The following is a 23,873-nucleotide window of genomic DNA, read 5'->3' on the forward strand; positions in this document are numbered from 1 at the left end:
TGGTATATGTATAGACAGTGTGGGTATATATAGGGGAGTTGTTCAGCACTGAGATCAGATCGGAGATCTCGTTGAATTGTATTGGAGTTTAAGTATCTAGTCATTGGAGTAGTGGAGTTTTACCGCGTTATTGTACTTGATGTTTGCAGAGTATAATAATACCAGTACCAGTTGAAACCTCATCTGTTGGCTCCGTGTGCGTATTTTATCATCGCCGCAAGGGAAGTCTTCTGTTACTGGTGCCATTTTGGTATTTGAACCATCACACCTGTACTATACCAATTACGGTAATATTACGTTGCGTGTGACAATATTGTACAATAAGAACATGAAGCACTCGCCTCCGCCTCATTCATATATGTCATGACTTCGAATATATTGCGCAGGATACCCGATTGCGGCAATATTTTTCGTCCTTACTTCGAAAAAAAACTCGACACTACCAGCAACAAATATATTTTAACGCACAAATAAATGCACACCATATGGATTTATTTGAATGTCGTCAACTTATATACATAGCTAAATATTCAAAATGTAACGATTGCACGAAACTTATCCACTTTTGCAGTACACAGTCGTCCCATAATCCCCAGCAATGGGATTATCAGCGTGACAGCTGGCATCTATTCTCACGTGCCATGTAGAAGTAGTTTAAGTGTAAGAAATAAAAAAATTGATTCATTTTCCAGTAGATTTGTATCAGATGTGTGATGACGTAACGTTGACAAATTGAGGAAATAATTCAGCAAACTAACAAACACTACCACTAGCAAATATATGGTAACGCACATATTGCACAAACAACTGTATGGCATATAGGTTTATTTAACTGTCGCCAACAAAAAATACATAACTCAAGATGTGAAATACAACGATTGCACAGAACTTATTCATTATTGCAGTACTCATCATCACAACAGAATGTACAAGTTGTCCCATCATCACCAGCAATGGGATTACCTTCGGCACAGCTGGCGTCGTTATTTCCAGTTGCCGTGTTGCAGACCTGTATGAAATGTAACATTTCATTCAGTTTGTATTTCATATATTTTAATGCAAGTTAGTGGTTGTTATTTATATGTACAAACACATATACGTAGAGATTATGCAAGAATATACCACATACCGTGCTTATCATGCAACCTTGTTCGATAGTTGTACCACTTGCTGTCTTGGTGTATACAGTGGAGCAGATTTCCTGTATGTAGACAAACAAAAAGTAATTCGTATTAGTGTTTGTTTCAGAAAAAAAAGAAATAAAGTCTCAACACCAAATACAATGACATCTATATAATCACATCCTGATGGGAAACAACAACAGACTCAGTAGTAAATCATTTTTTTGATATCCAGCAGTCTGTGCCGATCTGTGCGCAATTGCCTCATAGTACGAACGGTCATTTGCTCGTGTAAATCCACATTAACAACAGACTGTAGATTTGTCTGAATGAAAAAAGTAATTTCAAATCAACAAACCAGCTCGAGGTTTGGCGTATGGTCTAGCCTGTTAAGAATAAGTGATTACAAGGCTGCTTGCTACGATGATTAACGCAAATTGTGGACATAAAAGTCATGTGACAGTGAAACCTGCAAATTGATATTTGTTACTTACATCTCTGTAGCAATAATTAGGACGGGAGTAACTGGGGCAACCAAAGTAATCGGGGTAATCTTCGTCGTATTGGTAGGTGCATTCATAACATTTCTGTCCTGTAGAACAAGTGATTTAGTGTGAGTGTATAGATAGACATTACGCGTTTTTATGTATACTTGTATAAAAAGCAACTTGACACATCGAGAAACTTAAAAAAAATTACTAATGAGTGTCGGTATAGATTAGTTTTGAGTTATTCCAACCATATCCCATTGTTGGGGAGATTATACACACATTTCGGTAATTTGAGTTTTTCAAATTTATTTCAATTAGGAAAAAAAGCTTACAAGTAAGCTGGTTAAATAAATATTTCGATGTTTACCATCATTGTATAATAAACACATGGGCATCTATTTTGGGTTTTGTGCATTTATTCATTGTGTAGATTTTTCACATAGTTCAAAAGTCTTCTAGTCAAATAAATATGGCTTGAAAATTGATTGGTCAAACAAGTTTAACCTTAACCTTTCTTTGCTGTTATGGCTTTCTAAATTCAATTTTGAAAGACATTGTTTAACAAAGTCAACAATTAACCACACTGGAAATGTACAAATTCTAAAATATGTTTCAGTTTCAAAACCCCAACAAAGACTAAGAATGCGAGCCAAATGAATGCGTTACAGTAAACGTCATTTAATTTTACACACACATAATTGCACACCCATGATTTCTCTGTACTGCAGTTGTATGTTTGAGCAAGAAACATTAATCGAGCTATTTCCAGCAAATAGGGATATATGTATATAAATATTAATCAGGTCGACTGATATGTGAATTTATTGTAACACAAAACATTTACCCACGAATGTTGATGCACTAAAAATCATTGCACAAAATTTGACATTAGGGCTGAAAGCACGCACTTAGAGTGATATAAGGAAAAGTGTAGCGTACTTTTCCTTCAGTATAGGGCAAGACCAAACAGAAGTGTGTGATGAATATATTTATTGTACTCATCAATTTGTTACCACGTGGTATGTAAATATCGAACACACATTTTTTTCTGTTCATTACAAAATTGCTGTATAACAGGTAAGTAGATGTATATCTTCATTCAATCTTGTCAGAGACACGGTTATTCATTTTGACGAACTCTACATGCCTCACATACGACCAGTTTTTCATTGTAATAATTATTTAATCAATTAAATTAATTCAATGGAAATCAAATATTTTTTTATTTTAGTTTGTGTTTTTTAATTGATTTATTCATTGCCGTCACTGGAATATTGTGGTTGTCGTGTTTTAACAAAACACATTTAAAATAAAGACAAATTGTTTTTAAGTAAGTTATACAAATATCAGTCAGAGGTGTTTTACTACATGTAAAAATGAAATGATATAATACTGAATTTAATGCGGGTTTTATCATAAAAGCACGAAACAAACTATCGTACCAATCACGATGTAAGAAATGTTCAAATAAAGAATACAATACCGCAGTCAGTTTCATCCGAATTGTCGTTACAATTTTGAATACCATCACATCTGAAGTAGCCTCTTACACAGCCACCATCGTCGCATGTATAATCTCTTGGTGAGCATTCTCCTGCAAATGAGATTTCCCATTTTGTTTACAATATTTCGCAATAATAAGACAATTGCACAGACAATTTGCAAAGGCCACTAACATTATTGATTATATACATAGGAAACGTTATACCTGTTAGGCCAGGGCACTACATAGTACCAATTGATTCACAAGAACAATGACCACTTAAAAAATAATTATGAACTTGAAATATAATAATCTGTAAATGTCCTGTAAACTTACCACGTACATTTCTGAACAGACCAACTACTAGAACCAAAAGTAAAACGCGTGTCACCATATTCGGAAATACTGAAAATACAATACAATTATTCATTCATTTCATCATCTGACATCATGTATTTTATAAGCACGTAATTAATTGACAAAGACAAAGAACATTACTCTTATAATCCATCTGATGTTGTCATCGGGTTAGTTACACTAATATGCATGACACAGTAGAATCAAGAAAGACAACTGATATTATAGTATGAAATTTTATATTTTAAAGTGGAGCTACTCACAATGAATTAAGTTTGTTTGAAAGAACACGACAGAGTTTCAATAGACCTTAAACAGCTTTTTCACAAGGATTTTAAAATTCTAAAAAGTTGGACTGACTAATTTAAAATAAAAACAGGGAATCTTTTTATAACCTGTCCAGTTAGCAATTGGTGTTCCGCCTAATTTAGTTTTTTTTCCAGCCAAAAGCTCTGGCCTTCTCCCACAAGGTTTTTGGAAAAGTGTTTCCCAACTCAAAGGAAATAGCACACAATTTTACCTGCCCCAGTACAATTATTTGTGAGCAGGTTTAGATGAGCAGCTTCGTTGAATTATGCTATCTCAAATATAACGTAATCGTAATTAATATAAAACAACGGAAGTTTGTTTACCTGATGTTTACACTGCAAATCAATAGACGCGATGTGATGACTGTTACGCAGTCCTGTTTTGCCTTTTTATACATTCTTGTTTATTTTGGACTATTCCATTAGATTACAGGTGAAACTACCCCTCGGTAAATTTAATATGCACAGACAGTAAATTTACCCGACACTGATACAAAATTTTCAATGATTTATAATATATGTCACCTTGAAAACGTTTTCGCTGTGAAATTATGAAAAGATACTACAAACCTAAATAAAGCATTGTGGGTCAACATAACTATGTGTTCTGTGCACACACAGCGATGTGCTCATGACTATGACAGTGACATTCACGAATTATCCTGAACTGTGTCGCCCCAATCCAAAAGTAGTTATAAATGTTTTTTTCGTGTTTCATTTTCTTGTGTTTTATTTACTGTAACTAAAACATGTGTATATAGCATGCAAATTCACCCTACGTCAAATATAAGATGTATATGTCAGTAAATATTATCAAATGAGACCTTTAGCCATGCACGAACAATAAACACACTCAATTACTGCAAATATACATCAATTTTGCACTAATGCGTTACTTGTCGGGAAACACAAATGATGTAGCTGACATTATGCATGATATTGACTGAACCAAACCGGACGTGATGACTTGCTAATCATATGCGATTTTCAGTAATTGTACTTACGTATTAACGTATTGGGCTCTTCAACTACGCTCTCGACACTGGAAACGTTTGTTAATAATAAATGATTGTGTGTTCGTTTGCTCCGCGGTGTAAAGCAAATAATGTGTTTTTTTATGAATGGCTGAGAACAAACAAAACAGTATTACTATTTTTCTCTGAAAGGTTATATTTCCGGGCAACAGCATTCAATTCCTCATTGCTCAACAAATATTAGTAACCACATTATGTTATGTGACTCATTCATAACGCAACAGCTAGACATATTAATCAGACAGACGGCTCGTTCAATTCCCAGTATCACAAATACGTGTAAATGATCAGTTATTGCACACACTTTATATGTTACGAATGAAAGAAGCGACAATCTGTGCTGGTAAGGTATTATATGATCAAGACAGATATGACTGATTACAAGGCATCTTAAAAAAATAAGACATTTTCAATAAAGCCGATGTATCTATGTATAGCAGTTGTCACTGAAATGGCCCTTTGCCCTGTGGGCAGACATGTGGGCCAGGTTTGAAGTTGTTTCCTATTGTGCTCTTCGGTATATAGCGAACACATTCATACGGCACAGTTAAAGATCTGTGTACAAATAAAGAAGCATAATATTTCCATCTCACCGTCATTCATCTAATCAGTCGGGTAAAACTAACCTGGACGGTCTATACCCAGCAATAATATCACTAAGCTTTTAGAAAGAAAATACATCATCAATACATCTATTTTCTTTATATATGTGTCAAATATACTAGATATGAATATCAACATAAACCAGTCAGAAAAGAAATGACACAAGTTGTCAAAGAGATATTCTATCGTACATATATCTTATTGTTTTGTTTCACAATATATATATTTGAGTGAAATGAGCTAGTTTGTCCGGTCGCTGTTCTGTGTAATCTGCATATTAATCAGTTCGCTATTATAGCCATGTCATAACCCAAGCTCAAGTTCGGTTATGTGCTTGTTCGCAGCATAAAGTTTTGACCAGTGTGGAAACTATTACATAAGATAGATGTAAAGATTGGAGGGAATCGTCTTAATGTAATCGTTTGTATTGTTTCCTGTTCACGAAAGACATGCAAACACGTTTTACACTACTAGAAACATTCAAAGAAAGATGAAAGTGAAACAAAACGACTGACAAAAAACATTACATTTAACGTCATTGCAAATCACCATTAATTTCTTTAATTTAAATGGGTCTGTAATTATCTGTCAGTTGTAATTTACAATATTATAGAGGATGGTTGACCCACTGCAAAAAACAGGAATTTCACACTCATCTACGTCATCTTTACGTCATTGGCATATTCCAATGACGACTCCTTCTTCTGGTATACAAAATGATAATTAGATCTGCATGAACAAAACTAGATAAATAAGGTGCATATAACATTTTGAGCAACGGCATTTAGTTCTGCTTGTAAGTAGTTAAATGATGGTATTATACACCACCAACAAATTGTGGAAAATAACAACTTGTGGTTCCTGATTTAGTTGGCCTGTACGAATGGATTTGTTCTGTCCACGCACGCAGTATGTGTAGGCCATAATTGTTACATGCATTCATACTGCGCGTGTGCTAATTCCATCCCTTTTTAGAAACATTCATTGAAATATGTTTGAAAAAAAAAATCCCAGGGAATTTATTGTATTTGTTCACTTTGTGGCATATATATGTTAGATTTATACCCAACTATTTGATAAAATATCACGTTTTATCGCTTGATTGACTCTAGAAACCTCTATTCTGGAACAGTATTAAACTAAATATTTCAACAAAATCATCATATTATATTGCAATGGCAATTCTGTGACGTTGTCGATTTGCTCGGCGGTTTTCATTTGCTTGACAGTGACAACGGGCAGTGATACTAAATGTTACTGCAGACCACTGTTACCTATTTAGCAGACGTGTAGACGGATGACTGTCGATTCCCGTCACTCAGTTACATAATTAATTATGATTAGCATCACCTGTGTACAAGAATTCAAAATAAAATTACCGGGATTAGTGTCGCTGCAATGTTGACATCATTCAGATACAGATGATACGGCTTTTTAGCTTTCCCGACTGACAGGTTTAACAGCTAACAGACAAAATTAAAAAATCCGAGTTGCCAAAACGAAAAAGAGGAAACAAAACAAAAAAATTCTAACAATGTGTCAGATATATGTATCTATTATTTTAAATTTGTTTTTTACAAGTGTTTTTGTATTTAGATTTTATATTTAGTATTACCATTAGTATTTCCAGTAGTATGAGAAAATTATGAGTGCGATAACTTTGAGGTCATGGGTCAAATTGCGTACACGTCCTGGCATACAATTGAGGTGTAAGATGATATACACCATATTATATTATACCACCATTTCAATATCGGATTACGTCGTTTTGATTTGTCGATCTAAGTGCAGATAAAAACCTATACGGAAAATTCTTACCATTAACTAAAATGAGCAAATTGTGTGACGCTATTTACATGACGTAATGACAAACATTGTGACTCTCGGGTATTGAGGGTTCAAAAGAGATGCACGAAAATAATAATGTATTCTTCAGAATCACGCAAACGACGTCAACAGTGCAGTGGCTCGCTCGTTCGTGCACAAGTACGGCATTATTATTATTATTATTATTATTATATAAAAAATTGCCTCGGTTGAGACGATTTTACATATATCGGTGTTGCCCATCTCAATGTATCTGTAACAGATAGCTACTTACAGGGTCATTACATTAAACCACAGTACTGAGTGCAATGTTTTGAATGATTTATCGCATTAATATGACTGTGTTGTTGTGTTTCAGAACGTCATTCAAAATTAAGTTGATAAAATTGATAGCGATAACCACCGCCATAGTTGGGTATACCTCTTCGTATTGCACAATTAGACCTATATAAGCATTCGCCCTCGGTTCGTTCATGTATGTCATGAATTGTGAAATATCTCGCAAGATGACTGCGGGTGACTGTGGCAGTGTTGTCCCCTTATTGAAACTTATTGAAAAATGTAGCAAATAACTAACACCACCAGCAACAACTCTATTTTGACGCACAAATATATGCATGGATTTATTTAAATGTCGTTAACTATAATACATAGCTAAACATTCGAAATGCAACGATTGCACAAAACCTATTCATCATTGCAGTACACGGCATCACAACAGAATGTACAAGTTGTTCCATCGTCACCAGCAATGGGATTACCTTCAGCACAGCTGGCGTCGTTATTTCCAGTTGCCGTGTTGCAGTCCTGTGCGTGTACGAAAAAAAAAACATTTTTCATTATATTTATTTTAATGGACATCATTTTATGGTTGTTAATAAGTAGATGCTGAAGCATACGTATACATAGTTGAAACACAGAAATTATGCAACAATATACTTCTCACCGTGCTTTTCATGCATCCTTGTTCGATAGTTGTACCACTGGATGTCTTGGTGTATACAGTGGAGCAGATTTCCTGTATGTAGACAAACAAAATGGAATAAATTTGTATTAGTGTCTGCTTCAAATTTGTTTGTTATTCGGAGAAAAGTTAGAAAGTCACAACACAATATATTCACATCTTGATTGACGATTGACGATTGACTTATAAATAAACCATTTGTTGATACCATGTTTAATTACTTCAGCAGCGTGTAAGCAGCTTGTTCGACATTGCTTCACGGTTACTATATTGTGCGTACTCAGCACGAGAGACTGCACACTTTTCCGATTGCTGCGTTACTGCATATCTAAAATGTTCCTGCCTAGTTATGTTGTGGTTGATATGTAGGTTCGAAAACGACTGTAGTAACCATAACAGTAGATACGAACGAGGATGAACGGAAATGGCGGATCTAATGATGTGGTCAGTCCCAGACAATGATGTCCGCACATGTTTTGTACTTACATCTTTGTAGCAATAATTAGGACGGGCGTAACTGGGACAGCCAAAGTAGTCAGGGTAATCCTCGTCGTATTGGTAGGTGCATTCGTTACATATCTGTCCTATATTATATATGTGCAAAATAATTTAGTGTGAGTAAATGAATAAACATTACGTGATGTGTACATATTTATAACCAGCAAGTTTTCACATTCAGAAATAAAGTTTTAAATAACTGCACCATTATCACCAGCAGTAACCATTAACCATTCAACAGTAACCATTCAACAGTTGTGACACGTTGTACGTTTGCTATCACAAAATTAATATTCATTATTCCATGCATTTGTTTATTTACCTTAGCTTTCACAGTGTCAATTGGGAGTAAATCAGTTTGGTTGATTAAGTAAATAATTAGATATACAATATCATGGCATACATAGCGACATTAATATCTATGTTACTATTTATAGTATACCTAAACGATGGCAAGAACATCGTTTGGTGGCCAGCGAGATCTCCTTGTACAAGGGACGAGACACACCTTACCATCATTTGGTGGCCAGCGAGATCTCCTTGTACAAGGGACGAGACACACCTTACCATTGTTTGGTGGCCAGCGAGGTCTCCTTATACAAGGGATGAGACACACCTTACCATCGTTTGGTGGCCAGCGAGGTCTCCTTGTACAAGGGACGAGACACACCTTACCATCGTTTGGTGGCCAGCGAGGTCTCCTTGTACATGGGACGAGACACACCTTACCATCGTTTGGTGGCCAGCGAGGTCTCCTTGTACAAGGGACGAGACACACTTTACCATCGTTTGGTGGCCAGCGAGGTCTCCTTGTACAAGGGGAGGCACACCTTACCATCGTTTGGTGGCTAGCAAGGTCTCCTTGTACAAGGGATGAGACACATCTTACCATCGTTTGGTGGCCAGCGAGGTCTCCTTATACAAGGGACGAGACACACCTTACCATCGTTTGGTGGCTTGCAAGGTCTCCTTATACAAGGGACGAGACACACCTTACCATTGTTTGGTGGCTTGCAAGGTCTCCTTATACAAGGGAAGGCACACCTTCCCATCGTTTGGTGGCCAGTGAGGTCTCCTTATACAAGGGGAGACACACCTTAACATCGTTTGGTGGCCAGCAAGGTCTCCTTATACAAGGGACGAGACACACCTTACCATCGTTGGGTGGCTAGCAAGGTCTCCTTATACAAGGGGAGACACACCTTACCATCGTTTGGTGGCCAGCAAGGTCTCCTTATACAAGGGGAGACACACCTTACCATCGTTTGGTGGCCAGCGAGGTCTCTCTGTACAAGGGACGAGACACACCTTACCATCGTTTCGTGGCCAGCGAGGTCTCCTTGTACAAGGGATGAGACACACTTTACCATCGTTTGGTGGCCAGCGAGGTCTCCTTGTACAAGGGGAGGCACACCTTGCCATCGTTTGGTGGCTAGCAAGGTCTCCTTGTACAAGGGATGAGACACACCTTATCATCATTTGGTGGCCAGCAAAGTCTCCTTGTACAAGGGACGAGACACACCTTACCATCGTTTGGTGGCCAGCGAGGTCTCCTTGTACAAGGGACGAGACACACCTTACCATCGTTTGGTGGCCAGCGAGGTCTCCTTATACAAGGGGAGACACACCTTACCATCGTTTGGTGGCTAGCAAGGTCTCCTTGTACAAGGGACGAGACACACCTTACCATCGTTTGGTGGTTAGCAAGGTCTCCTTATACAAGGGATGAGACACACATTACCATCGTTTGGTGGCCAGCGAGGTCTCCTTGTACAAGGGGAGGCACAACTTCCCATCGTTTGGTGGCTACCAAGGTCTCCTTGTACAAGGTGAGGCACACCTTACCATCGTTTGGTGGCCAGTGAGGTCTCCTTGTACAAGAGGAGGCACACCTTACCATCGTTTGGTGGCTAGCAAGGTCTCCTTGTACAAGGGATGAGACATACCTTACCATCGTTTGGTGGCTAGCATGGTCTCCTTGTACAAGGGGAGACACACCTTACCATCGTTTGGTGGCTAGCAAGGTCTCCTTGGACAAGGGACGAGACACACCTTACCATCGTTTGGTGGCTAGCAAGGTCTCCTTGTACAAGGGATGAGACACATCTTACCATCGTTTGGTGGCCAGCGAGGTCTCCTTATACAAGGGACGAGACACACCTTACCATCGTTTGGTGGCTTGCAAGGTCTCCTTATACAAGGGACGAGACACACCTTACCATTGTTTGGTGGCTTGCAAGGTCTCCTTATACAAGGGAAGGCACACCTTCCCATCGTTTGGTGGCCAGTGAGGTCTCCTTATACAAGGGGAGACACACCTTAACATCGTTTGGTGGCCAGCAAGGTCTCCTTATACAAGGGACGAGACACACCTTACCATCGTTGGGTGGCTAGCAAGGTCTCCTTATACAAGGGGAGACACACCTTACCATCGTTTGGTGGCCAGCAAGGTCTCCTTATACAAGGGGAGACACACCTTACCATCGTTTGGTGGCCAGCGAGGTCTCTCTGTACAAGGGACGAGACACACCTTACCATCGTTTCGTGGCCAGCGAGGTCTCCTTGTACAAGGGATGAGACACACTTTACCATCGTTTGGTGGCCAGCGAGGTCTCCTTGTACAAGGGGAGGCACACCTTGCCATCGTTTGGTGGCTAGCAAGGTCTCCTTGTACAAGGGATGAGACACACCTTATCATCATTTGGTGGCCAGCAAAGTCTCCTTGTACAAGGGACGAGACACACCTTACCATCGTTTGGTGGCCAGCGAGGTCTCCTTGTACAAGGGACGAGACACACCTTACCATCGTTTGGTGGCCAGCGAGGTCTCCTTATACAAGGGGAGACACACCTTACCATCGTTTGGTGGCTAGCAAGGTCTCCTTGTACAAGGGACGAGACACACCTTACCATCGTTTGGTGGTTAGCAAGGTCTCCTTATACAAGGGATGAGACACACATTACCATCGTTTGGTGGCCAGCGAGGTCTCCTTGTACAAGGGGAGGCACAACTTCCCATCGTTTGGTGGCTACCAAGGTCTCCTTGTACAAGGTGAGGCACACCTTACCATCGTTTGGTGGCCAGTGAGGTCTCCTTGTACAAGAGGAGGCACACCTTACCATCGTTTGGTGGCTAGCAAGGTCTCCTTGTACAAGGGATGAGACATACCTTACCATCGTTTGGTGGCTAGCATGGTCTCCTTGTACAAGGGGAGACACACCTTACCATCGTTTGGTGGCTAGCAAGGTCTCCTTGGACAAGGGACGAGACACACCTTACCATCGTTTGGTGGCTAGCAAGGTCTCCTTATACAAGGGACGAGACACACCTTACCATCGTTTGGTGGCCAGCGAGGTCTCCTTGTACAAGGGGAGGCACACCATCCCATCGTTCGGTGGCTACCATGGTCTCCTTGTACAAGGTTAGGCACACCTTACCATCGTTTGGTGGCTTTCAAGGTCTCCTTATACAAGGTGAGGCACACCTTCCCATCGTTTGGTGGCCAGCGAGGTCTCCTTATACAAGGGGAGACACACCTTCACATCGTTTGGTGGCCAGCAAGGTCTCCTTATACAAGGGACGAGACACACCTTACCATCTTTTGGTGGCTAGCAAGGTCTCCTTATACAAGGGGAGACACACCTTATCATCGTTTGGTGGCCAGCAAGGTCTCCTTATACAAGGGGAGACACACCTTATCATCGTTTGGTGGCCAGCGAGGTCTCCTTGTACAAGGGACGAGACACACCTTACCATCGTTTGGTGGCCAGCAAGGTCTCCTTGTACAAGGGACGAGACACACCTTACCATCGTTTGGTGGCCAGCAAGGTCTCCTTATACAAGGGACAAGACACACCTTACCATCGTTTGGTGGCCAGCGAGGTCTCCTTGTACAAGGGATGAGACACACCTTACCATCGTTTGGTGGCCAGCGAGGTCTCCTTGTACAAGGGGAGACACACCTTACCATCGTTTGGTGGCCAGTGAGGACTCCTTATACATGGGGAGACACACCTTACCATCGTTTGGTGGCTAGCAACGTCTCCTTATACAAGGGGAGAAACAATTTACCATCGTTTGGTGGCCAGCAAGGTCTCCTTATACAAGGGATGAGACACACCTTACCATCATTTGGTGGCCAGCGAGGTCTCCTTGTACAAGGGATGAGACACACCTTACATCGTTTGGTGGCCAGCGAGGTCTCCTTGTACAAGGGGAGGCACACCATCCCATTGTTCGGTGGCTACCATGGTCTCTTTGTACAAGGTGAGGCACACCTTACCATCGTTTGGTGGCTTTCAAGGTCTCCTTATACAAGGGGAGGCACACCTTCCCATCGTTTGGTGGCCAGCGAGGTCTCCTTATACAAGGGGAGACACACCTTAACATCGTTTGGTGGCCAGCAAGGTCTCCTTATACAAGGGACGAGACACACCTTACCATCATTTGGTGGCTAGCAAGGTCTCTTTATACAAGGGGAGACGCTCCTTACCATCGTTTGGTGGCCAGCGAGGTCTCCTTGTACAAGGGATGAGACACACCTTACATCGTTTGGTGGCCAGCGAGGTCTCCTTGTACAAGGGGAGGCACACCTTCCCATCGTTTGGTGGCTAGCAAGGTCTCCTTTTACAAGGTGAGGCACACCTTACCATCGTTTGGTGGCTTTCAAGGTCTCCTTATACAAGGGGAAGCACACCTTCCCATCGTTTGGTGGCCAGCGAGGTCTCCTTATACAAGGGGAGACACACCTTAACATCATTTGGTGGCCAGCAAGGTCTCCTTATACAAGGGGAGACACACCTTACCATCGTTTGGTGGCCAGCGAGGTCTCCTTGCACAAGGGACGAGACACACCATACCATCGTTTGGTGGCCAGCGAGGTCTCCTTGTACAAGGGACGAAAGAAACTTTACCATCGTTTGGTGGCCAGTGAGGTCTCCTTGTACAAGGGGAGGCACACCTTACCATCGTTTGGTGGCTAGCAAGGTCTCCTTGTACAAGGGATGAGACACACCTTACCATCGTTTGGTGGCCAGCGAGGTCTCCTTATACAAGGGGAGACATACCTCTTACCATCGTTTGGTGGCCAGCAAGGTCTCCTTATACAAGGGACAAGACACACCTTACCATCGTTTGGTGGCCAGCGAGGTCTCCTTGTACAAGGGATGAGACACACCTTACCATCGTTTGGTGGCCAGCGAGGTCTCCTTGTACAAGGGGAGACACACCTTACCATCGTTTGGTGGCCAGTGAGGACTCCTTATACATGGGGAGACACACCTTACCATCGTTTGGTGGCTAGCAACGTCTCCTTATACAAGGGGAGAAACAATTTACCATCGTTTGGTGGCCAGCAAGGTCTCCTTATACAAGGGATGAGACACACCTTACCATCATTTGGTGGCCAGCGAGGTCTCCTTGTACAAGGGATGAGACACACCTTACATCGTTTGGTGGCCAGTGAGGTCTCCTTGTACAAGGGGAGGCACACCATCCCATTGTTCGGTGGCTACCATGGTCTCCTTGTACAAGGTGAGGCACACCTTACCATCGTTTGGTGGCTTTCAAGGTCTCCTTATACAAGGGGAGGCACACCTTCCCATCGTTGGTGGCCAGCGAGGTCTCCTTATACAAGGGGAGACACACCTTAACATCGTTTGGTGGCCAGCAAGGTCTCCTTATACAAGGGACGAGACACACCTTACCATCATTTGGTGGCTAGCAAGGTCTCCTTATACAAGGGGAGACGCTCCTTACCATCGTTTGGTGGCCAGCGAGGTCTCCTTGTACAAGGGATGAGACACACCTTACATCGTTTGGTGGCCAGCGAGGTCTCCTTGTACAAGGGGAGGCACACCTTCCCATCGTTTGGTGGCTAGCAAGGTCTCCTTTTACAAGGTGAGGCACACCTTACCATCGTTTGGTGGCTTTCAAGGTCTCCTTATACAAGGGGAAGCACACCTTCCCATCGTTTGGTGGCCAGCGAGGTCTCCTTATACAAGGGGAGACACACCTTAACATCATTTGGTGGCCAGCAAGGTCTCCTTATACAAGGGGAGACACACCTTACCATCGTTTGGTGGCCAGCGAGGTCTCCTTGCACAAGGGACGAGACACACCATACCATCGTTTGGTGGCCAGCGAGGTCTCCTTGTACAAGGGACGAAACAAACTTTACCATCGTTTGGTGGCCAGTGAGGTCTCCTTGTACAAGGGGAGGCACACCTTACCATCGTTTGGTGGCTAGCAAGGTCTCCTTGTACAAGGGATGAGACACACCTTACCATCGTTTGGTGGCCAGCGAGGTCTCCTTATACAAGGGGAGACATACCTCTTACCATCGTTTGGTGGCTAGCATCGTCTCCTTGTACGAGGGGAGACACACCTTACCATCGTTTGGTGGCTAGCAAGGTATCCTTGTACAAGGGACGAGACACACCTTACCATCGTTTGGTGGCTAGCAAGGTCTCCTTATACAAGGGATGAGGCACACCTTACCATCGTTTGGTGGCCAGCGAGGTCTCCTTGTACAAGGCGAGGCACACCTTCCCATCGTTTGGTGGCTACCAAGGTCTCCTTGGACAAGGTGAGGCACACCTTACCATCGTTTGGTGGCTTTCAAGGTCTCCTTATACAAGGGGAGGCACACCTTCCCATCGTTTGGTGGCCAGCGAGGTCTCCTTATACAAGGGGAGACACACCTTAACATCGTTTGGTGGCCAACAAGGTCTCCTTATACAAGGGATGAGACACACATTACCATCGTTTGGTGGCCAGCGAGGTCTCCTTGTACAAGGTGAGGCACTCCTTACCATCGTTTGGTGGCCAGTGAGGTCTCCTTGTACAAGAGGAGGCACACCTTACCATCGTTTGGTGGCTAGCAAGGTATCCTTGTACAAGGGACGAGACACACCTTACCATCGTTTGGTGGCTAGCAAGGTCTCCTTATACAAGGGATGAGACATACCTTACCATCGTTTGGTGGCTAGCATGGTCTCCTTGTACAAGGGGAGTCACACCTTACCATCGTTTGGTGGCTAGCAAGGTCTCCTTGGACAAGGGACGAGACACACCTTACCATCGTTTGGTGGCCAGCGAGGTCTCCTTGTACAAGGGGAGGCACACCATCCCATTGTTCGGTGGCTACCATGGTCTCCTTGTACAAGGTGAGGCACACCTTACCATCGTTTGGTGGCTTTCAAGGTCTCCTTATACAAGGTGAGGCACACCTTCCCATCGTTTGGTGGCCAGCGAGGTCTCCTTATACAAGGGGAGACACACCTTAACATCGTTTGGTGGCCAGCAAGGTCTCCTTATACAAGGGACGAGACACACCTTACCATCTTTTGGTGGCTAGCAAGGTCTCCTTATACAAGGGGAGACACACCTTATCATCGTTTGGTGGCCAGCAAGGTCTCCTTATACAAGGGATGAGACACACCTTACCATCATTTGGTGGCCAGCGAGGTCTCCTTGTACAAGGGATGAAACACACCTTACATCGTTTGGTGGCCAGCGAGGTCTCCTTGTACAAGGGGAGGCACACCTTCCCATCGTTTGGTGGCTAGCAAGGTCTCCTTGTACAAGGTGAGGCACACCTTACCATCGTTTGGTGGCTTTCAAGGTCTCCTTATACAAGGGGAGGCACACCTTCCCATCGTTTGGTGGCCAGCGAGGTCTCCTTATACAAGGGGAGACACACCTTAACATCGTTTGGTGGCCAGCAAGGTCTCCTTATACAAGGGACGAGACACACCTTACCATCATTTGGTGGCTAGCAAGGTCTCCTTATACAAGGGGAGACGCTCCTTACCATCGTTTGGTGGTCAGCAACGTCTCCTTATACAAGGGGAGACACACCTTACCATCGTTTGGTGGCCAGCGAGGTCTCCTTGCACAAGGGACGAGACACACCATACCATCGTTTGGTGGCCAGCGAGGTCTCCTTGTACAAGGGACGAAACAAACTTTACCATCGTTTGGTGGCCAGCGAGGTCTCCTTGTACAAGGGGAGGCACACCTTACCATCGTTTGGTGGCTAGCAAGGTCTCCTTATACAAGGGGAGACACAATTTACCATCGTTTGGTGGCCAGCAAGGTCTCCTTATACAAGGGATGAGACACACCTTATCATCGTTTGGTGGCCAGCGAGGTCTCCTTGTACAAGGGATGAGACACACCTTACATTGTTTGGTGGCCAGCGAGGTCTCCTTGTACCAGGGGAGGCACACCTTCCCATCGTTTGGTGGCTAGCAAGGTCTCCTTTTACAAGGTGAGGCACACCTTTCCATCGTTTGGTGGCTTTCAAGGTCTCCTTATACAAGGGGAGGCACACCTTCCCATCGTTTGGTGGCCAGCGAGGTCTCCTTATACAAGGGGAGACACACCTTAACATCATTTGGTGGCCAGCAAGGTCTCCTTATACAAGGGACGAGACACACCATACCATCGTTTGGTGGCCAGCGAGGTCTCCTTGTACAAGGGACGAAACAAACTTTACCATCGTTTGGTGGCCAGTGAGGTCTCCTTGTACAAGGGGAGGCACACCTTACCATCGTTTGGTGGCTAGCAAGGTCTCCTTGTACAAGGGATGAGACACACCTTACCATCGTTTGGTGGCCAGCGAGGTCTCCTTATACAAGGGGAGACATACCTCTTACCATCGTTTGGTGGCTAGCATCGTCTCCTTGTACAAGGGACGAAACAAACTTTACCATTGTTTGGTGGCTAGCAAGGTATCCTTGTACAAGGGACGAGACACACCTTACCATCGTTTGGTGGCTAGCAAGGTCTCCTTATACAAGGGATGAGGCACACCTTACCATCGTTTGGTGGCCAGCGAGGTCTCCTTGTACAAGGGGAGGCACACCTTCCCATCGTTTGGTGGCTACCAAGGTCTCCTTGTACAAGGTGAGGCACACCTTACCATCGTTTGGTGGCTTTCAAGGTCTCCTTATACAAGGGGAGGCACACCTTCCCATCGTTTGGTGGCCAGCGAGGTCTCCTTATACAAGGGGAGACACACCTTAACATCGTTTGGTGGCCAGCAAGGTCTCCTTATACAAGGGACGAGACACACCTTACCATCATTTGTTGGCTAGCAAGGTCTCCTTATACAAGGGGAGACACACCTTACCATCGTTTGGTGGCCAGCAAGGTCTCCTTATACAAGGGGAGACTCACCTTATCATCATTTGGTGGCCAGCGAGGTCTCCTTGTACAAGGGATGAGACACACCTTACCATCATTTGGTGGCCAGCGAGGTCTCCTTGTACAAGGGACGAGACACACCTTACCATCGTTTGGTGGCCAGCGAGGTCTTCTTATACAAGGGGAGACACACCTTACCATCGTTTGGTGGCTAGCAAGGTCTACTTATACAAGGGGAGAGACACCTTACCATCGTTTGGTGGCCAGCAAGGTCTCCTTATACAAGGGACGAGACACACCTTACCATCGTTTGGTGGCCAGCGAGGTCTCCTTGTACAAGGGATGAGACACATCTTACCATCGTTTGGTGGCCAGCGAGGTCTCCTTGTACAAGGGGAGACACACCTTACCATCGTTCGGTGGCTAGCAAGGTCTCCTTATACAAGGGACGAGACACACCTTACCATCGTTTAATGGCTAGCAAGGTCACCTTATACAAGTGACGATACACGCCTTACCGTATTTAAACAACCGCTTCAGCTCGGTAAGCGATGTACCGTTGGAATACGTGTATGTGTTTATTTTATAATAAATTTCAATTGCTTTTTATGTGAATTATTATAGAGCAGTTATCCATAAACTGCTCATATAAAGATATGTTTGCATAATCATCGAGTATATTTCCCGTATTAAGACACTAACATGTAAAGGATCATTTTATTATATCTACATCACAAATTATGAGTTTACGTATATATCATATATCATACTTAATTTGAAAATATGTACAATTATTATTACTATTTAGCTGTTTAATAAACATGAAGATGCATAAAATAATCACCGTAAAATATTTGAAGTGAACACATTAATTAATTAATTAATTAATTAATTTATTTATTTATTTATTTATTTATTTATTTATTTATTTATTTATTTATTTATTTATTTATTTATTTATTTATTTATTTATTTATTTATTTATTTATTTATTTATTTATTTATTTATTTATTTGTATCGTAGTATGGTTGCCGTGACACAACATTCCTTATTCCTGAAACTGATTATTTTCCTGTAAACATTCCTTGTCCGATGACTTAGTTTACGTAAACTTTAATTAATGTTGTATAGACAATAAGTAAGAAATGTAAGCAGAAATATACAATACCGCAGTCAGTTTCATCCGATTCGTCGGCACAATGGTTAGTACCATCACATCTTAAGTTTTCCCTTACGCAACCACCATCATCGCATTCATAATACCTTCGGCGGCATTCTCCTGCAAATGAAAGTATTTTGTTAAAATAATTTCACCAAATGACTAGATTTCCACACATTGTCACTTTAGAATTTACTGATTTTTTTCTAAATGTCTCACTTCTTCATGACCATTGTATCGCATTTGTATTGTTGACTGCCACATCTGTCTGTCATTTGGAAACAAATATACTAATTATCGTTGTTGGTGTATTATTCGATTCGTATATATATGTCTAATTTCAGATTAGTGTAGACATCAACTAGCTGCGGGTGACTGTTTGACATTTGAGAAGCGCGATTTTTTTCCAAGACGCGCGCGGACACGAAAAAAAAAAGAAAAAAACAGCACACTACTGTTACAACGAATATAAAGCTAAAAACACATTTCTGAATAATTGAACAATTTAATGAAACCAAACATAGCGAGTAATGAAATTACCTTGATGAAATACATAGAAGCACTAAATGTATGTATACAACGTAAACAAACCCTGATGCAGCGACGGCCTAAACGACCGACGTAGTCGTGTTCTCCGATGGTTATCTCCCGGTTTCAAGTTATTAGTTAGAACATAACTCGTCCCAAGTAATGCACAAGATACCGTGTTGAGCAGAAAATATTACAGTTGTGCGACCTGTTCACAAATTAAAAATGATTCTTCGAGAATATGCCGACAAACCTCAAATCAGAGTCAGATTGTTTTTCGATATATGTCACGTTTTTGACTGCTGAGAACGCTGAGAAGTCAATATGCAAATATATCGGCCGCCAAATGCGCGTATCTAATTGGCTGATAGGGATATGCAAATAATACAACATACTACCACCTCCCGCGTACGTGCAAAAGTGTTGACTTGGTTGGTTCCCGCCTCAAGTGTCATGGCGTACCAAGCCACAAGAAGCCGGTAACGAGTAACGAGTCCGGCATTGTAATTGGTCCATCAGTTTCTCGTTGCTTGTTCCATTTCGCTTGGTAACCTGACGTCAGCACCTACGCTCGTGGCCGTTAAGGGGTTTCCTTTTACTTTCGAAAGTTGGGCGAATAAAAAACTGTTTCTTTTGTTATAGAAATGCCAGAAACGTGTTAAATATGTAAGTCTGAGCAGGCAGAATGTATGAACATGGCTTTGATGTAGTATTACAAATACGTTCACGCATTATGGTACTTGGCAACCAAAGTGAACGAAGCATTTACAATTACAATTCTTGATAGGTTACTAAACCGCTTAGTTAATGCAATAGACGGTTTAAGCAATGGGTGTAATTTTGGGCGAGGATGTGTGGTGACATGATAAAAATCACAAATTATGTTACACATTTATATTCCACACACAGCGAAACACAAAACAACATGTTTCACAACTTTACAAGTGTTGGACATTTTGTTTTCGTTAAATAGTCAATGGTCACGGTGAAATTGGCAAAACGCTGTCTTGTGTCCTATATATTATTTAAGTTATTTTTTTTACTAAAACCAGAATTTATGTACGAGTAAACATTATACACATATTAATGATATATTTACAAGTGTATATATTCCGTAGATAAGCAAACAATTTTAAATAACGATTATTTACAAATATATTATTTTTATTTAAATTTAGAAAAAAAAATATCTAAAAACACTGTCACTTGCGTAAATGAATTGTGAGTACATTCGTATGTACGACCTTGTTATTACCACGTTACAACATTACATGTAACTAGCATGTTATATGTGGTGAATATTACGTTACAATATTACATGTAACTAGCATGATATACGTGATGGATATTACATGCAACTGTAATGATACATTATAAGTTAAGGTAATAAGCGAATATCTTCTGAAATATAATATTTGATATATATACTGAATTTAGTGAATGTATATTGCTCCCTAATAGTGACCATGTTTTGGCCACTTAGCTTAAAGGGCAGTGGTCGTTTGAATTTCATGTAAGACAATGTATTCCACACGCGCTGCATATGTCGCTTTGAGTCACATATACACAACAAGACGGGTGCGGCGATCACCGCGTTTTAAACTACTTACAAGGACAAATAAAACTATTGGAATCCATATCACATATTATGTCTGGTAGGGGCACTACATAGTATCAATCGATTTAGTGAGGTGGTGACCGAAATTGTGCTTATAAAAACACCAATTGCAACTTTAACAACGGTAATATTTCATCTCCAATGAAATGGTATAGACATATATAAACGTGTGGCTTTCCGACTAACTTACCAGACACATTGCTGAACAGGCCGGCTACTAGAGCGAGAATTAAAACACGTGTCACCATTTTCGAATATCACTGGAAAAAGTAATACAATTATATTTTTTTAATTATCATTATCATTATGTGTACCGTGTGTATATGATTTACCGATGACAATCAATAAAATGCTACGATTCATCTGATATGTTAAAAATTACTTCCCGTATCTTGTTCTTGCTTTGCATTGTAGCAAATTTGTGGCACACATATTGTAGTTTGTCGTCACAAGGCAAACATTTACTACACACATTTTGATTTCAAAGTATGCCCCAACAACACGTAATATAGTTTAAACTGACTAGCTAAATAAAAAATATATTGGTTACACTCATATGCATTAAAGGATAAAATCTAAAAAAAAAACTGATATGAAATGTGGTATCTAATGGTAAAGCTATTCACAATAATTAAGTTTGTTTTCAAAGTAAATCACTATGTCAGAATAATAACGACTTGTAGCAATATAATTACAATGGTATTCGTTAAAATAACAATGACAGTGGGTTTACCTGATTTTCTCACTGCGAAGGTCAAGTTCAATGGACACGATGTGATAGATGTCGCACAGTCTGGGGTTTGCCTTTTTATACATAAATTGTGGACGATTCCATTAGATCACGGGTAATAACGAGGCTATGAACCTGATGGTTGAGCTATGAAGAGTAGGTGGCAAGCGAAAATGTATAATCGCTTACAAGCGCACAAACAATCTAGTCTTTAGATATATATATCCCTTTTATATCCATGTGCACCATAGGAATGTAGTTACAACAAAACTATGTGTAGGCATTCTTACTTTTTATAATAAAGCTGAAAATAAAGAACAGCCAACCGAAAAATACAACATGGTATGTTTACAGTGTCAAAAAAGCATAATTTATATTCATAATAAATTCTTAATATATGTATGCCCTGCCCAACAAATTTGGAAACGCTTCAATCCTTCGTTGCTTATTGCTTGTTTTCTATTTGCGCAAAGGTATAACTCGGATTCCCATTTGTAGGTATTATTTGTGTAATGTCTTTTATCCATAAGGCGCAAATGTTACTCTGATGTTTTCAGTTATTAGTTTGTAAACAAATGATCTTTGCTGTAGCTAATTTATTACATACCAACGGTGTTTACATAATGGTTACCACCAATTCTAAAATTCTCTGTATCAACTGTTTCTCACAATAACCGTATGTATTTGTTTCATTGTTCGTTGAAATCGATTACCTGCCGCCAATCGCTAGATGAGTGTAGATATTATAGTTATGATTAATACATTGGTGGTGTTGAGATCACATATGATGTTTCTATGCCAACACTTGACAGGCGTGAACAGTGCCTGTGTACAAGTTGTATTCATAATTATGAGCATAATAAACAAACCGACACGAGTTACATTTTATGACAATTTTGATTTGCATAGAACATTTTTTTAATCGAAGCGTGAATAGAAATAAAATTAAAATAAATCGAAGTAAATTAGAAAAGAATATATATCATTAATCAGTTGCAATAACTTTTAAAATAGGCTGGTTATGCCAATTTTATATTTATAATCTTACTTCCCCATCCCCACTACATAAACATATTTCATACTGCGTCTAGCTTCTGTAAAACCTTTGGGAAACACGTTAGTTGCGCCTTAAAACATTTTAATGGAATTTGACAAGCACATCAGACCAATGGTAGTAATTCACATTAGAACCCAAATTGCAGTAAATGTCAAATACTGATCGATTAAGTTAGTGAGAAGAACATTTTTAATTTTGTTCTTGATTTTTCAGAAAATTATAAAATGGTTTCTTTAAACCTTGATACGGCATCCGAGCTTATCTAAAATTTGAAATTTGCATAATGTTTATTTTTGGGACGGATTAAATGACAAGTTTCCTGTCGCAGACAATGTCTGTTTATCTAACGTCCAATGTCAGCATTTATGTCACTCAAGACATCGTAGGAACACAAAATTATTTAAAGCCAATATTTCACTAACGCAATGGCGAAGAAAAAAATGAAAGCAAAATATTATGACCAACCTCGCGAGTGGTTAGAAAAGACGATGAGGTGAACTATGCGCATCAACTACTTTATCGATGACGACACAGATACTTCATCCGAGGAAGCGAGTACAGAAAATCTGTTGCTTGTCGATATAAGCCAAATAAAAAAAGCCATCGTTTCCGTTTACGCAGCCGTTACACTGCCGGTTTTGTTTTCTATCATCAGCAGTATAGTCAATCCATTCACACAGCTTTACTTTGTCTACTTTTATTTTGTCTAGAATCACAGTAATGAACTTAGTCCTGACAAATTATACTTGCTAATGACGGAGAATCAAGCTAATATTGATATAGCATAGTAAAAGACAGTGAACGCTTTAATAGGAAAACTGTAATCTTCATATTATTTTGCTTAACGAACTTGGTAATCGTTGTGCCATCCATGGGTAAGTTTTAACTGGGCGATACTACCAAACATATTGTATTACTTACACCAATAATTTATGAGCATTATC

At 40.9% G+C, this 23,873-nt stretch overlaps 2 protein-coding genes across 2 annotated transcripts; both read right to left on the bottom strand.

Annotated features, from left to right (window-relative positions):
* Positions 1–471: 471 nt before the first annotated feature.
* LOC102801902 (uncharacterized) lies at positions 472–4,847 on the bottom strand. Its single transcript, XM_006817321.3, has 6 exons — positions 4,765–4,847; positions 3,432–3,500; positions 3,096–3,206; positions 1,616–1,713; positions 1,130–1,201; positions 472–1,009 (listed from the first exon to the last, which is right to left on the bottom strand). The coding sequence occupies exons 2-6, from the start codon at positions 3,487–3,489 to the stop codon at positions 890–892; spliced, it is 459 nt and encodes a 152-aa protein (XP_006817384.1). The 5' UTR covers positions 3,490–3,500; positions 4,765–4,847; the 3' UTR covers positions 472–889.
* Positions 4,848–7,816: 2,969 nt separating this feature from the next.
* Positions 7,817–21,954, bottom strand: LOC100372425 (uncharacterized). The gene is made up of 6 exons (XM_002735398.3): positions 21,876–21,954; positions 21,333–21,402; positions 19,006–19,116; positions 8,675–8,772; positions 8,171–8,242; positions 7,817–8,031 (listed from the first exon to the last, which is right to left on the bottom strand). The coding sequence occupies exons 2-6, from the start codon at positions 21,388–21,390 to the stop codon at positions 7,912–7,914; spliced, it is 459 nt and encodes a 152-aa protein (XP_002735444.1). The 5' UTR covers positions 21,391–21,402; positions 21,876–21,954; the 3' UTR covers positions 7,817–7,911.
* Between the last annotated feature and the right edge of the window lie 1,919 nt (positions 21,955–23,873).

This window comes from Saccoglossus kowalevskii, chromosome 17 (assembly GCF_978046115.1).
Source record: "Saccoglossus kowalevskii chromosome 17, keSacKowa6.1, whole genome shotgun sequence".
Lineage (NCBI taxonomy): Eukaryota > Metazoa > Hemichordata > Enteropneusta > Harrimaniidae > Saccoglossus > Saccoglossus kowalevskii.

Excerpts from the sequence above, each read along its gene's own strand:
- LOC102801902 (XM_006817321.3), bottom strand. The coding sequence starts at position 3,489 with ATGGTGACACGCGTTTTACTTTTGGTTCTAGTAGTTGGTCTGTTCAGA. Across the intron at positions 3,207-3,431 it reads TCTGTTCAGAAATGTACGTG|GAGAATGCTCACCAAGAGAT; the intron begins GTAAGTTTACAG and ends TCTCATTTGCAG. Across the intron at positions 1,202-1,615 it reads CTAATTATTGCTACAGAGAT|GAAATCTGCTCCACTGTATA; the intron begins GTAAGTAACAAA and ends GTCTACATACAG.
- LOC100372425 (XM_002735398.3), bottom strand. The coding sequence starts at position 21,390 with ATGGTGACACGTGTTTTAATTCTCGCTCTAGTAGCCGGCCTGTTCAGC. Across the intron at positions 8,773-19,005 it reads ATCGGATGAAACTGACTGCG|GACAGATATGTAACGAATGC; the intron begins GTATTGTATATT and ends TATATAATATAG. Across the intron at positions 8,243-8,674 it reads CTAATTATTGCTACAAAGAT|GAAATCTGCTCCACTGTATA; the intron begins GTAAGTACAAAA and ends GTCTACATACAG.